At 38.0% G+C, this 14,630-nt stretch overlaps 1 protein-coding gene across 5 annotated transcripts in view; it reads right to left on the bottom strand.

Annotated features, from left to right (window-relative positions):
* The window catches only part of ptbp3 (polypyrimidine tract binding protein 3), a 62,868-nt gene that overhangs the window by 26,388 nt on the left and 21,850 nt on the right, over positions 1–14,630 (bottom strand). For all 5 annotated transcript variants that reach the window (XM_007906510.2, XM_007906512.2, XM_007906511.2 and 2 more), the window contains 3 exons: positions 8,644–8,719; positions 3,758–3,927; positions 1,408–1,554 (listed from right to left, as the gene is read on the bottom strand). In XM_007906510.2, coding sequence (XP_007904701.1) covers positions 1,408–1,554; positions 3,758–3,927; positions 8,644–8,719 — 393 coding nt within the window. The remainder of the gene's footprint in view (positions 1–1,407; positions 1,555–3,757; positions 3,928–8,643; positions 8,720–14,630) is intronic.

Consider the following 14,630-nt stretch of genomic DNA (forward strand, 5'->3'; position numbering starts at 1 on the left):
AAGTGCGCTATATAAATGCAAGTTGCTGTTGTCCGGTCTGCTCCACATCCCCCGCCCTACCACTGGTGGCCGGGCCTTCAGCCTCTCGGCTCTGGAACTCCATCCCCCAGTGCCTTCGCCTTGCTTTCTCCCTTTCCTCCTTCAAGGCCGGTCTCAAGACCTTTCTCTTTAGCCGTGCCTTCAGCTCTTTTCTCGACTCTCTACCCCCTCCTCGCTCCCTCCCTTCCCTCCCCTCACCCTGACCATTTCCCCTTGCTGGGGTCCCGACCCAACTGTCCAGCGCCTTGGGACGTCCTCCCGACGTGAAAGGCGCTCTATAAATGCAATCTTGTTGTTGTTGTTGTCACTCCAACGCGATAAGGCAATATACCAAATGCAAGAATTATTATTATAATCCAACCCCTTTGGGTGAGGGCCAAAGCCAAATAGACCTTCCCACTGTGATGCCGACTTTACCGCCCGGGGTGCTCAGCGACAGGTCAGTGTAGGCCAGAGCTCCTCCCTCCCATTTCCCGTAAATCCATATCGTTGCTTGATCCTGGATTTTGCAAATGGGTCAGAGGAAGGCCTTCTGCTGCAGCTCCAGGAGCTCAGACCCATAAACCAGAACTGTTTGCACACAGGTCTTATATGCTGTTGTGCTGTTAGCTTGGCTTGTATTGGGACCTTGCTGTCCTTGAAGAGAGATGAGCATGGCCAGAATGTCCTTTGCCTCTTCCCTGTGCTGTCCTTCAGGACTGTGTCTAAGCAGCAGTTGGTGTCCACCACAAGCCCTGGGTACCAATATCATTCAATACCCTTGATGTCTTCTCTTGAACCATGTAGAACTATTCATGTCCCACTAGATGGCCCAGTTTTCAGTATAACAGGTACTGCCACAAGGACCCCAGGTGTGTCCGCCAGCACAATATCAAACAGATGGAGCGCATTCCTGTCAAAAAGCCCTGGAACATATACTCCAATTCTATCCCCTTTGATGACATCCAACACAAAGAGTTGTGTAGTTTGAACTGCACTCAAGGAAACTATGGCAAATAGTGTGGCTTTCCTCATTATTTGGAAACTTCAACCTAATAGGCTTGAGGTAATACCTCCACTCAGTAATTGACAGTTTTAAAATACGCAACACAAAAAAAACAGGCCGACCACAAAGTCAGAAGGAGAAACAAAGCCTAGGATGAAGCTTTGTACATGAGGCTGAACTGGTTTCAAAGAATAAGCAAGAAATATTAAAACATCAGAAATGTAATCTTTATGCTCACTTTGAAATAATTTTCAATTTTCTTAAGATTGTGGTCTAAATCCTCAATTTATTTAAATCTGCAAAACCAGCTAAACTCCATTTCAGGAGCATTGTGACATTTGTCAAATTAGAAATATGAATAGATAACCCCAAGAGACACTTACAGCTTGGTTGGGCAAGTTGTCAGTCTTCAATTCTCTGTGGTTAGAATACTGAATGTAAATGGGCTGATTGCGGAGGTGTGGAGTGACAGTGGTGTAATAGTTCACCATAGTAACAGCAGCTTCTTCTGAAGCCATTTCAACGAAAGCCTGTAACAAGAGAAAACAAAATTCAATAAAGACAACGAAAAGCTCTCTAAACACATACATTTTGTATTTCACTGCTTATTCATGGAAGCGACTCCGTATACAATTGCTGGCGGTTTAAAATTAAATCCTAATTACAACTCAAGTATTTATGAGGTTCAAAATGTGAAGATGTTATTTTTAGCATTATTGTCAAGAATATAATGTTCTCGCTTGTCAAATGAACTACTCCACCAAACAATATCCGTTTAAATATAGGAGATCATCTCATTGGAATGGTTGAGATTAAAATTAAGAAACTAGAAGAGCAGTTGATTCAGAGCAAGGAGCTGCAACATTTACATTTCTTTGCGTCAGACCACTTCCCACACAGGACACAGAGCTTTATTTTAAAGAAATATGCAGCCATCATTTAGCAAAATATATTAAAGCCCCAAATGTTCCATTCCATTTTATGGATAATTAAACTGATACAGTAGGATTAAAACAATATTTAGAGGGGACATAATTCCAAATCCTATTTAGACTAGTTAACATAAAGAATTCCCTGCCAGAAACAAGTGATTGAGGTAGAATCTACATTAGCTTTCAGGAGGGAACTAAATAATTATAATAAGGAGCAAACTACAGCGGTATAAGGAAAGAGGACATAAATAGGATTGCTCTTAAAAGAGCCAGAACAGATATGGTGTGTCTATGGTTCTAATTAACAAGAGCACACATCAAACGGAGCGGATCAGACCAGAATTATTTAAACAAACACCCCAAATTTAATGGAACCAATAACCTCAAAAGTATGCACTTATTTAGGTTTTAATGCCAGAATGAATCATAGCATTCAGCCTGTTTCTGCCACCACCCACCTCATATGAACACACCTTTTGGTTTATTAGTGCATGATAACCAACATAAGAACCTGGTAAGTGACTCTCCCAGAAATCTGGTTATGTTGCTGGATTACCAACAGCAGGGGAAGGCAAAAAAAGAGAGATGTGGTGATCATGAAGGTGAGTCTTGTTACAGTGCCCTGGCTCTTTACTCCAGTTCTATAGCTTAGTGATTAGAGCACGCTCTTTGCAAGCAAGAGCACCTGGGTTCGATTTCTAGGCAGGACCAAATGTTGGGCAAGTTTCCTTACTCCACACACCTGCTTACCTAGCAGTAAGCAGGAACCTGGTTGTTAGTTAATTGGCTTTTCCTGGGATAATAATCCCTTCAAAAAAATAATAATTTGGTCACTCAATCCACGACTGTGTATGGGACACTGCTGTGCGCAATTGGCTAGCGCGTTTCACCCACAAAATACAGTCAATTCACTTTACTGTTTTTTCTGTGAAATGCTTTGAGACGTCTAGAAGATGTGATAAGGCGCAACATCAAATGTAAGGATTATTATATAATTGTTATAGTGGAGTCACGGAGTACCATGTTGACTGGTCGGCCTTCTGTGCTTTAAAAAAAAGGGTGATTTCCAGGATATCAGGTGACTTTCGGGGCTGGACATATGCATAGGAAGCCACATTTAAGTTGCTTCCTGATGCTAAGGGGCTGAATTGCCCTGTGCTTGCTGGAGTCTATTTACCCTCGTGAACTGGTCTATGGCACAAGACAAAACATAGCTGCACGGCTGACTTTAGCAACCCTGTATCTAGGAATTCCTAGCCAAGCAATGATTTTATATGATCTTGTAGTGGATTGCTATAATGTGGATTATTACCGTGCCATGACTTTATTTTCAATTTTAGTCAACAGGGTAGACTTTTGACACAAGCTAAAGGCACTTGAAGTAGGCTGGAACACAAGATAACCACAACATCTTCCAAACCTAGTTGTCTTAATTATTCTTTGCCTGATTCAATTAGTTTCACAACTACTCTGGAACTGAATTAATTACTTTAGCATAAAAAATGGCAGTTTATTCCTACCCGAACGTACGCTTTTACCTCTGACGTGACAAGCTTTGTAGTTATATTACTCAAGACTGACAGACTCAAAATTTAAAAAATATAAAATTTATCGGCAGAATATTGCAAGTTAAATTCTAGTTTGAGCAAGTGAGAAATTTGGAGAAAATATTTTCCATTTGATTAAATAGATATTTAGTACTTTATTTTGTTAAAACACTGTACTATAAACATGCAGGCTTGGTTCACATATTATAATCACATGAACAGTTAGAAAAACTTCACCAAAACAACCTGCATACCTGATTTTTCCCTTTTAACATCAACAGGTTAGTGACTTTGCCGAAAGGTAAACCTAGTGAGAGGACCTCAGTTTCTGAGACTTCATTTGGAATCTTGCGAATATGAAGAACACGAGAGGGAGAGCTTGGAGACCAGTCTCCTTTAAACTTTTTGGTATCGTTTCCATTAGCTTAAGAATAAAAAAAAAGAAAGAAAATTAACATTACTTAGTTACAATGCATTTACACAGAGCTTTTACACTGGTGGGTTTTTGGACAAAGTAAGGAACACACAAACATGTACCTGTATTATGTTTCCAGTCAACTATTCTTACAACAATTGCATAGCACCCTGTAAACAGTTTTGAATTTTGAATTACCCAGCTCCATGAATTGCATTGGAACACAACAAAAACACTGTGTATGTATTATATATATATACACAAAAATACATTATATATATGTTTATATGTATAACAAATACATTTTCTCTCTAATTGTTTTCACATTGCCAGGATACTTTCAGTTACACAACTCAATTTTCCTTCTAACTTTGCCAATAAATATCAATTTTATTCACATTTTGGGAATAATAATTTGTGAGTGTATATGTTTGATGGAATAGAGGTAATCAGCAGATTCAATGTATCTTCCCAAAAGAAAGTTGCATTAAAGAAAATGTTGAGTGCATGCTAGGCAACTGTCCCGAATGTAGTAAATGCAAAGATTATTATAATGTGACCATTAGACATTGATGGATCAACAGAATAAACTAAGCTAAGAAAAAAAACAATTGTGCATCCCCATAGTTTATTAAGACAGAATAAAGAACTGAAAATTCAATACTTTGCCAGATAATTTGCAACATTGGTTCTTTTTCTCCTTTGTCACAAAAAGATAACAATCCCTCAAGAAAAAAAACAATAAATTGGTCGCTTCAATCCACGATTGTTCGTGGGACACTGCTGTGCGCAACTGGCTGCCGTATTTTGCTCACAAATATACAGTCAAATCACTTTACAGTCTATTCAGTGAAGCGCTTTGATACGTCTAGAAAAGAGCTATATAAAATGCAAGGATTATTATTAAAAGATCCATTGAATGACACCTGGCCATGTGTGCATATCACAGTTCAGATGTTTCCGCTTTTGGTTGCCACAGAGCGACAGTCCCACCTTCCCTCACCCTCCTTGCACTCTAACTGGTGGCCTGATTCAGCCCAGGCCGGTGCTTCCCAGTTTGAGAACCTCTGATTTAGATCACAATTTTAGTCAATACAAATTTTGTCAAAGTAGAAAAACAAATGCTAATGTTACTGTAATCTTTGGCATGTTCTGTTCTGTTCTGGATTATGCCCGGAATGGCTGTATCAAAACCCAAATAACAATTAAAAGCTGAACAAGACTGTTTGGGAGAATAATGACCAGAAATATGAGCAATGGCGTCTCCTCCAGAGAGGGAAATATCTTAGCTCAACAAAGTAGCTCCACAGCAGCCAAATTGAAAACTGTAAATCATGTGAGCATTTGGGAGTAAAAACACACATCTTAAATCTTATAACAATGACCTTTAGTACACCAACATACTGAGTCAGTGGACCAACAATTGAAGCATTTTCAAGTCTGTGATATGCCAACTTATCGAACATTGTACAGTGTGATCACTGTATTATTTTATGAAAGAAATGCAAGCGAGTCACACAATACAATATCACACTCAGAGGCCTGGGAGCCTATCATTTCATATGGATGGAAATACCCCCAAAAAATCTTAAATTGATGCAATAATCACTTCTTAAGACACTCATAAAACAGATGCATGGACAACTCAGTCTACCTGACATCTAAAGAAATCGCGTATCTATTGGGAGCATATATAAAATTGTCAGCATCTACTGAAACAGTTTAAATTATTGGGCAATGCTAATGGCACTTTCTTAAAGAGTAAGTAGCCAGTATCTGATGAGAGGACACTGAGTAAAATAAAATGAAGGCCATTAAAGATGACAAATAGCAAATACGTAGAGGGTAATAAACCCCCTCCTCACTCAACCAACTTTGAGCATAACAGCGATTTAAGAAACTCTCCTTGCCTCCCTGAGAACATGATTCACGGTTTAAAATGTATTCAAATTACTTAAGATCTAACCAATCTGCCAAAATAGCAGAAGTGAAGGATTGTCTAATAAATCTTGTGCATGATTAGCAATACTGCATTGGGCCTTCATGGCAGCCCAAGCAGGAAAGCAGAAACTGCACTATGCTCAAAAAAGATTTGCCCCATAAAATAATGTATTTGACTACATAGAACTGTTAGCTTGTGGCTGGCAATCATTACCCAGAGTCCAACTGTTACAAAGTCTGAACCATTTAAGACTTACTAATTAAAGTCTATGTATAAGCAGCAGTGTAGGCTTTCTTGTGATAACTCCATTCTCGCCCTTTTCTCCAAAATAGGATCTTTTAACAAAGCACCAAGGAGTAGCTCTTTACAAACTGATATCGGGTGACTCAGTCACACATCCCTTTGCTGGAGAACAAATTTGCTTTAAGAATCTGTGGATTGGAAGAGTAGGAAACCAGCCAGGCTGGAGGTGGAATCGGTAGGCATTTGTTTTTTTGGAACCCATTACACCTCGGTGTCTAATTTTTTTTTACATCCAAAGCACTGTGATTCGGGGGGGGGGGGGGAGAGAGGCGGTAAAATTGCCTTGCTCAGTGGATATGGAGTGTATGTGATCTCACGGATAAAATCAAAATAGCCCTGCGAGAAGCCAGGCACCATGTTCCCCTCTGGTCCTAGCCATTGCAATTTGTTTGAACATTTTTTTTTGCAGTTTACCAAGGCAGCCAATTGCACACAGCAGCATCCCAGAAACAGTTGCAGATTGAGTGACCAATTTTTTTTTTTGGAAGAGATTATTACCCCCAGAGAGTGAATCGCCAGACCAATTTTGCAAACCCTTGCTTAATAAATAATCTTTGTTCCCAATTACCACCAGTATGCAACAAAGCAAATATTAAGATATTTAAAATGTCTTCTGGTGATGTTTTTAAAAAATCAGTTCATGTATAAACATCTTATAGGGCCCACACAACAATCATTTGCTGATCTACAAATGTTTCAGCAATGCCCCCAAATATAAGAACATTTTTGAAATCTCTGAAATCTTGATAATTATGTTCAACTCCAATTATTATTAAAATTACATTATTGTATGGGGTTTAAAATTCTCATTTCTTGTTATTTGAACAAGCAAATTACAGGAAAGTGAATAAACGTATTGCAGTTTGATCAGGGCAATAAATAATATAAAAAGAAATAAATAAGTAAATAAGTTACTGTTTAAAAATACAGGTGTAAAATACACTTGCAAAGAAAGGCACTCTCCTATACCTCAATGGAGACATTTTTTTTTACAGATTGGCACCCCGCGGAGATCTGCTATTTCACGTTTTCGGGCTAAATAAGAAACAACTCTGCTGACAATTTACTCCACGAGAAAATGAACTTGGTATCCAGGTTCATTGTTCCTTCATATGTTGCTCACTGTTGGATCCCATAATTGCAGTCGTGTGGGTAATTCCAATACACTATGAACTGGTAGATGGATGCAAATACTCCTTTATCTAAAGGAGTATTTGCAGATATTGCAGGTGTGTAGAAGCATGACATTTCACTTTTCACATAACAGGTGAGGCAATTTATGATTTTTACATATATATTTATTTATACATTATATATATACATATTTATTTATTATATATATAAATGAATAATTGATGACCAAACTGTTAGATAAATTCACTATTCTGAAAACATAGCTCAGCAGTTCTGATATCAATAATGCTAGATAGATATTTATTTGAAGAAAAAAGATTTGGCATTTTGGCAGCCATCTTGCACATGGCAAACTCCCATATTTAGCAAAAAGAGTCACGATCAGTTATTGCGAGTATTTTTAGCCAAGACACTGGGAGAATATTTCCATTCTAGTGTAATGGGATCTTTTACATCCACCGGAACAGAGATATTTGAAGAGCTCAGAGTTTTAATGCCAACATTAACCATCGTTCATATTCAACTATCAGGTTTCAAAAGGTCTCAGCTACAATCCAAGTTAGACGTTTTAACAACATTTTTCAGAAATAATTCACCATAAAGAATTACTCTGCGATGCAAAGTGTGTTTTCTGTCAAGTGAAGCAAAATAGCACTGACTGCTACTGTGAAATCTGCAGTTTGCATTCAGTATAGAATCATAAAGGTTGAAAAAGAAAATATTTGATTATTGAATGTCATACTAAAGAATTGGGTGTCACAATAAGCTGCCTTTTCATCTCTGAGATTCAGGGTTTGAATTTAGATGGGACAGATAAACCGAAAAAAAATTGCAGTCTATTTGGGTAACTGCTTGCTAGGAAATCATCTCATTTAATATTTACTGCTGAATTAAGAAATCTTTTCTCCAATGAGTACAAGAAATTAGAGTAAATTAGCATTCGACAGGCTCAATCCAGAGCAAGAATCGAACAGCATTAATCTGCCTATTTAACACAAACTGACTTTAAATATGCTGGCTCACATCCAGAAAATTGCACGAATGGTTGATGTGGGAAATTAAACTGTCACTATGGTAACTTTGGATACTAATTGCCTACAAATACATAGTCACTACACTTTACAGTAAATCCTGTGAAGCACTTGTTATTTTGATGCAATATAGAGGGCGATTTTATAAATCTACATAGACTTCTAACTTTCAGTTCATAACAATATTAATTTAGAGCCAGCACTGCTTTATAACAGATGGAATGTGCGGTGTAACATTACATCTGTTCATTTATCACAGCTAGCCTGCATTCTTTCCATCTGGGGAATCACACAGTTATGGCTGACTTGACATACCTGTAGCTGAAGTAGAATTGCTCATGGTAGAAGGGCCGTTAATGAAACCAGCAGAAAAAAGCTCGTCAGATCCCCGCTGAAAAACAAAAGACAGTCATAAATACCTGGCTACCTGCCAGCATGCAAATCTGAACTTATGCAATATTCAGGGCTGCATTAAAAGGTGCAATTGCTCCCTCAGCCCCCAAAAATATATACATCAATAGAGGTCAAGGCATGAAGTGCCCAGCGCTCTGCAGTTTGTTGGGACAATTGGTAATTACAAAAGTGAATGGAAAAATCCAAAACATCATTTTTAATAGACAATGGCATTTCTTCACTGGACTAAATTCTGTATTAGCACACAAATGTTCCCCCATTAAAGAGCTTCTGTAAAACATTCTTTAATAATATGCAAACCTGACAAAGTGCACTCTATTTCCCTGCAATGTTAATACCAGTTCCATCTTTCTTGGCAATTGCAGTCATAAAACCTAAAATGGATTCAGAAGTATCAAACTAGTTTACAATTGATAGGCCTTTGTTTTAAAAGTGATACATTCAGCTTACAGAACATAGCTGGAGTGATTAGAGACATATTTACCATATTCACTTTTGATAAATCTAGTGTAGGAAGCTAAGTACAAGCCCAAACTAATATTTTCATCCCTAGGGTCTCCCAGCTCTGCAAAGCAATCCCAGTAAAAAGCAAAAACTGAGACACTACCCTATGTGACGGGATGCTCTATAAATGCAAGTTGTTGTAAGCTACTGCAGAACATCAAAGTGATCTGAGGCAATAGAGTGACTCCATTAAACATAATGATTTGGATCTATAAACTATCCCCGTACTATAAGGAAGCAGGGCAACAAATGCCTCATGGATAGTGGTTCTGGAAACATCATGTGATCACTGAAATTGCTCCCTATGCTCACGCACAGCAATGAAGCGTCAGCAGTGCCAGAGATAAACAATGCTTCCATCATGAGTCCACAATTCACCTATATTTTTAGTGGCTGGTGATGTACCTCACCCAGAAAAGAAGCAAAACTGTAGTGGTACATGAAAGTAGTTAGGATGAATCTATTCAGGAATTCCCCACCCTCTTGCAAGACTCATTGACTGGGAACTCAATTTTTAAGAAAAACCCAGGGTATAAATCCCTGTTCCTCTGTGAAACAACACACACTCCAGAGCAGGATGGCTGCATACACAACTGATTTCAAATTCAAGTTACTGTAGAATTGCAGAACAAATAATAAAACAAATCACCATACTTTAGACTGCAGTTTCCCTGGGGTTCTTTTATGGGGCAATTATTTTCCTGTACACGAGTGCCATCAGCCCTCATTTGAAAATCAAACCATTGAAAGAACTGATCAACATTCTTTAGTCACATCCTATGGATTTTTTGGAACAGTTTACTCAAATGACCAACTCCATGATGGGGGGGAAAGAACTGGCTTACACCATCAGGTAAATAACTTCTCTGTATTGATGCAAATTCAAATCTCTCAACCTCAGTAACTCCTCCTGGCCAGTTATCATATGATGCCCTCAATAATGTGTTACTTAATGAAATCAGAAATTTTTCATCATTTATATTTTTCATCAATGCAAATACTGTTAGTTTTTAAACACACAAGATAATATGCAATGATGACCCTTACAAATCTGAAACATTCCAGGTTTGATCCCTGAATTCTGCTGAGTTAACTAACGGACCCCAAACAGAATGGAACATAGTAATTGACCTCAGCTTTGTTGAGCTGAGGTCAATTACTAGATCAGTTATTCACATGTCCATTTATCCACACAGACCTCAGAAAACATTGGACATGGGGCTTGTAAGTTACCACCAAAAATACAATTTGCGTGTGCAAAGTTATACACAAGGTTCCTAGGCATGCGCTGATCAGCTACAGATTACAAACAACCTTGCCGAAGTGCATACATGTGCAAACCAACAGTGTTTTTTTCCCCACGGTTACCTTATGTTTAGAGTTGGTGATGGTCAGTGTGAGAATGGATGGCACGGTGTGGTGTCCTTAGTGTCAGTATAATTCTTAATTTAGTACAGATAATCTGCACTCTATTATAGTCACAAATGGATGTTATGAAGACAGGTCAGGCTCAGACAAATGTTCCATAGTAGTGAAATATCTACTAGTGCTTGGTGAGTATTTAATTCACTTGGTGAGGCACTGGATGACAGCCAGTATCTATGAAAGCCCTCTCGTTTGAATCAGTGTAATCATAAGGCAAGTATGAGGGAGTAAACAAAGAAAAGGGTTAGAGAAATTTAACTTGCTATGACTACCATGTTTGCTAAGCTGTATAATGTAAACAAATAAAGCAATAATCAAAAAAAGACAGCCATGTGGTAAATGACAAATTCAACTGCAGAATAGCAATCCATGAGAAATTTTCTTCCATTTTCAAATAGCGTTATGGGAAATTCAAAGTACACCCGATGACCGGCATATGGGACCTTAGTTTAAAGTCTCATCCAAAGGACCCGTCAGACAATGCACCACTATCCAAGCACTGCACTTGGATAGTGGGGCATTGTCTGAAGGTCCTTTGGATGAGATTCAGCCTGGAGCTCAAGTTCTGATGTACAGATTGAACCTACAATCTTCCGACCCATGGGTGAATGTTACTAACTGAGACAGGCTGGCAGTTGCTTTTGTACTATAGCTAAAAGCATTACTGAGGCGCTCATTTCTCCAGATGGCCCCTCCAGCAATGCACATTTTGCTATCGAGTCAGTGCCAGGAGGAAGCCTCACCTACGTTAAATGTGTAGTAAGCAACCAGCTTTTTATTTCAAACCTAAGAACAAGAAAGTGCAAGTCTTGGAATACCACAAGCTATATATAAATATTAATGTGAATTTAGCAGCCCACAGTTGGAACTAAAGTGATTATAAGCAGCAAAGGTGTTTCCTCTAACTTCCAACAGAGTGAGAATTTCTAAAGTGGGTAAAGAAAACACACAAGTTAAAACGTTAGTGAAATTAACATCTTATACTAATGAAGCTATATTTCAGGCATCTCTTCTATATTGCGTAGGTTTTTCTTGTAATCGAATTTCAGAATGTCCAAATTATGGAAATCCTCCAAATTCTAAGTAAATTTCAAATTGAAATAAACACTAGCAAAAGCAACACAAAAAATGCCTGCTGCACTGTTCTTGGATGTGGCTCAGTATATTCGTGGAGCACAAACTACCATGGCACCCCGATTAGTTGCTAAACACCTAAACATTTCCATATTCTTGCTTTACTTGTAAATTCTTGTAAATACAGAACAGTCAAAAAACATTTGATATGTTTGTGTACATTATAAGCCTCAATTGACTACATGTCAAATAGCAGTAACACCCAGAGGGTATTCGGTTTGCATTTTATACGGAAAGCACACTTCAGCTCTCAATGTCATCTAAAGTCCTGCACCCATCGCTGCTCAAACGTCACAATTTTGCTGTCATTGACAAACAGCATGCATCTGAGACCAAAATAAATGCAACAAGTACTGACATTGGGATTAACAGAAATTACACAACCAGAGATCATATTGTGTATGCATTATGCATGTGTTTTTCAAAAACAATTTCAGACACTGAATTAGTTCAGTCGCTATTCGAATCCATCCAAGCCTACGGTACAGCACTCCTCATGTGCCATTTTTAAAAAGAATATTTCCCAATTAATCCAACCTCTCTTTCTCAGACAAAATAAAACACAACACCTTGTACATCTTGCATTTTTTTAAGTTTAAGTTTTGAATGCAGCTGTTTTCCTGTGCTATTCCAATTGCTTTATGGCTAATTGATTTAAACCAGCCAGCCATATTGTAACTCAAAACAGAATATATTACCTGCAACATTTCACAACAGCATTCAATAACATACCAGTCTTCCTGAAAGGAGATATTAGTAGACAAACCCCTTCTAATTAGAAAATTTAAAGAGATGAAAGCAGTTTTAAACCAAAGACAAACGAAGAGATAGAGAAGTAAAGCTTTGAACAGAGACAAGCTGACAGAAATAGAAAGCTCCGCATTATGGAACAAACAAATTAACCTCACTTGCTGGGATAGTCACTTGATCCTGTGGCTGAAAGGGCGCTAACATCATGGATGAAACACCTCAACAGGTTGGCTGGCGGTCACCCTGGAAACACAGCTTTCCAGCAGCCTGCAACAGCTGTGGTTTGGGTTGTGCGGCCCCAGTCCAGCTCCAAGGCTCATTGTTTTGCACATCAATTATTAAGAGTCGCTCGCTCGCTTGGCAGCAGTGAGGAGACACCAAAGCATTCAACCCCATGCTTTCAGTAGCCATTTCTCATATTAAGATTAACTTTGATCCAACAAAGTAGATCACTTCGTTACTTGTTTGATGTGGCTCTTCACTTAATGCATTCCTTTTCCAACTGCCCAGTAATTGAGACAAGGTACATTATTGTACACAACCAGTTAAGTGCATCATAAAAATATAAATCATATAGATGGATTTCAATACATAGCTTCCCACCCCCACCCCCAAAGACTAGACAATTACTGTGTTTTGCAAGATTACCAAGCACTAGAGCGATATACAAAGTAGTTAGTAACCATTTACCAAATGCAGACCTAACATATTACAATGATATTTTCAGCCTACAAAAAATTAAACTGAATAGACATCCTCCGCAAGTGAGGGACCAAATGAGGAATATTAACCTATCTGTCTCTGTATATTATCAGTCTCGTGTAATCCAATTGAGTTTTTTTAAAAAAGAGCAGTTTAACGGATTCATCACATCCGAACCTCAACACCTGCAATACTTGGATTATTACCTAAAGTGTAATATTTATCTTCTGAGGTCTCACAAGATGAACAGATGAACAAAATCGGCTATAGTATTTCCCCCCACACAATTACACATTAGGTGTCAGCCTGGCTCAGTTGATAGTTCTCTCGCCTTTGGGTCAGTAGATTGTAGGTTTTGAGCTCCTAATCTAGCTGATACTAAATTCAGGACTTGGTTACCAAATGGTTACCAACTACTAACTAATTCAAAACTTCTCTTAACATATATACTGTAGTTCACAATATTACCACCAGACACTACTCCAGTTTGGATGGGAAAAATGGATAATTGGTTGTCAAATAAGACTAAATAAACAGTTAAACAATTGAATACACCAATATGTTGCTACACACATTTTCAGATTAGTAATGCAATTTTTTTCATACTTCCTAGCAACTTATTTGAACATCTAAAAGAATGCCCAAATTTCTGAAGCTACTTTAATGTTAAATACAAATTTACATCTAGAGCTCGTCAGTATTTCTAAGGGCACAATTGGTGCTGTGATTTCTGCCCTCAATGTAAACAGTGCAAATCCATAGTACCAGAAACCGTATCAGACTCCACTTGAAGCAGCTCACTACAAAATAAATGAAGTTTATCTTCAAGCTATATTCTAATTTGAGTTCAGAGGATTGTTCAAACTTCATACAAATGATAAACAAGAACTTGCATTTATACAGCACCCTTCATGCATGATAACCTAGTGTTGCACAGTGACAAGGGAGAAAGGGGAGGGGCAGATGACAATAGGTATGGTCTTACTACCTATTATGACTCAGAGACATCCTTTATTAATATTCATATCTTGCATCTGTGTGAATTCGCCAGCAAAGGACATTCTAGATGAAGCTTTTTTCCAGAAGTCAGTTGCAGGTATTTCTAATATTTAAAATAGATGCATTTGTTTCATGGTAGAAGAATATTAGAATTGTGGCAGCAATTAAATTGATTAGTCTGATTGGGTGATCAGACTGCAAGACTATTTTTCTAGGTAGGATAATGACGAGAATCATAATTGAAGTTATATGGATGGGAATGAAGAGCAAGGAACTTCGCTAATACGGAATTAAGCGACTTGCAAATTGTATTATTGGTTTAGGTTTTTTTTCTTGTAAATGCTTTTCAACTCCTAATCAGTAAAGAAATCTAT

Source organism: Callorhinchus milii, unplaced genomic scaffold, assembly GCF_018977255.1.
Source record: "Callorhinchus milii isolate IMCB2004 unplaced genomic scaffold, IMCB_Cmil_1.0 Scaffold1, whole genome shotgun sequence".
In the NCBI taxonomy this organism is placed as follows: domain Eukaryota; kingdom Metazoa; phylum Chordata; class Chondrichthyes; order Chimaeriformes; family Callorhinchidae; genus Callorhinchus; species Callorhinchus milii.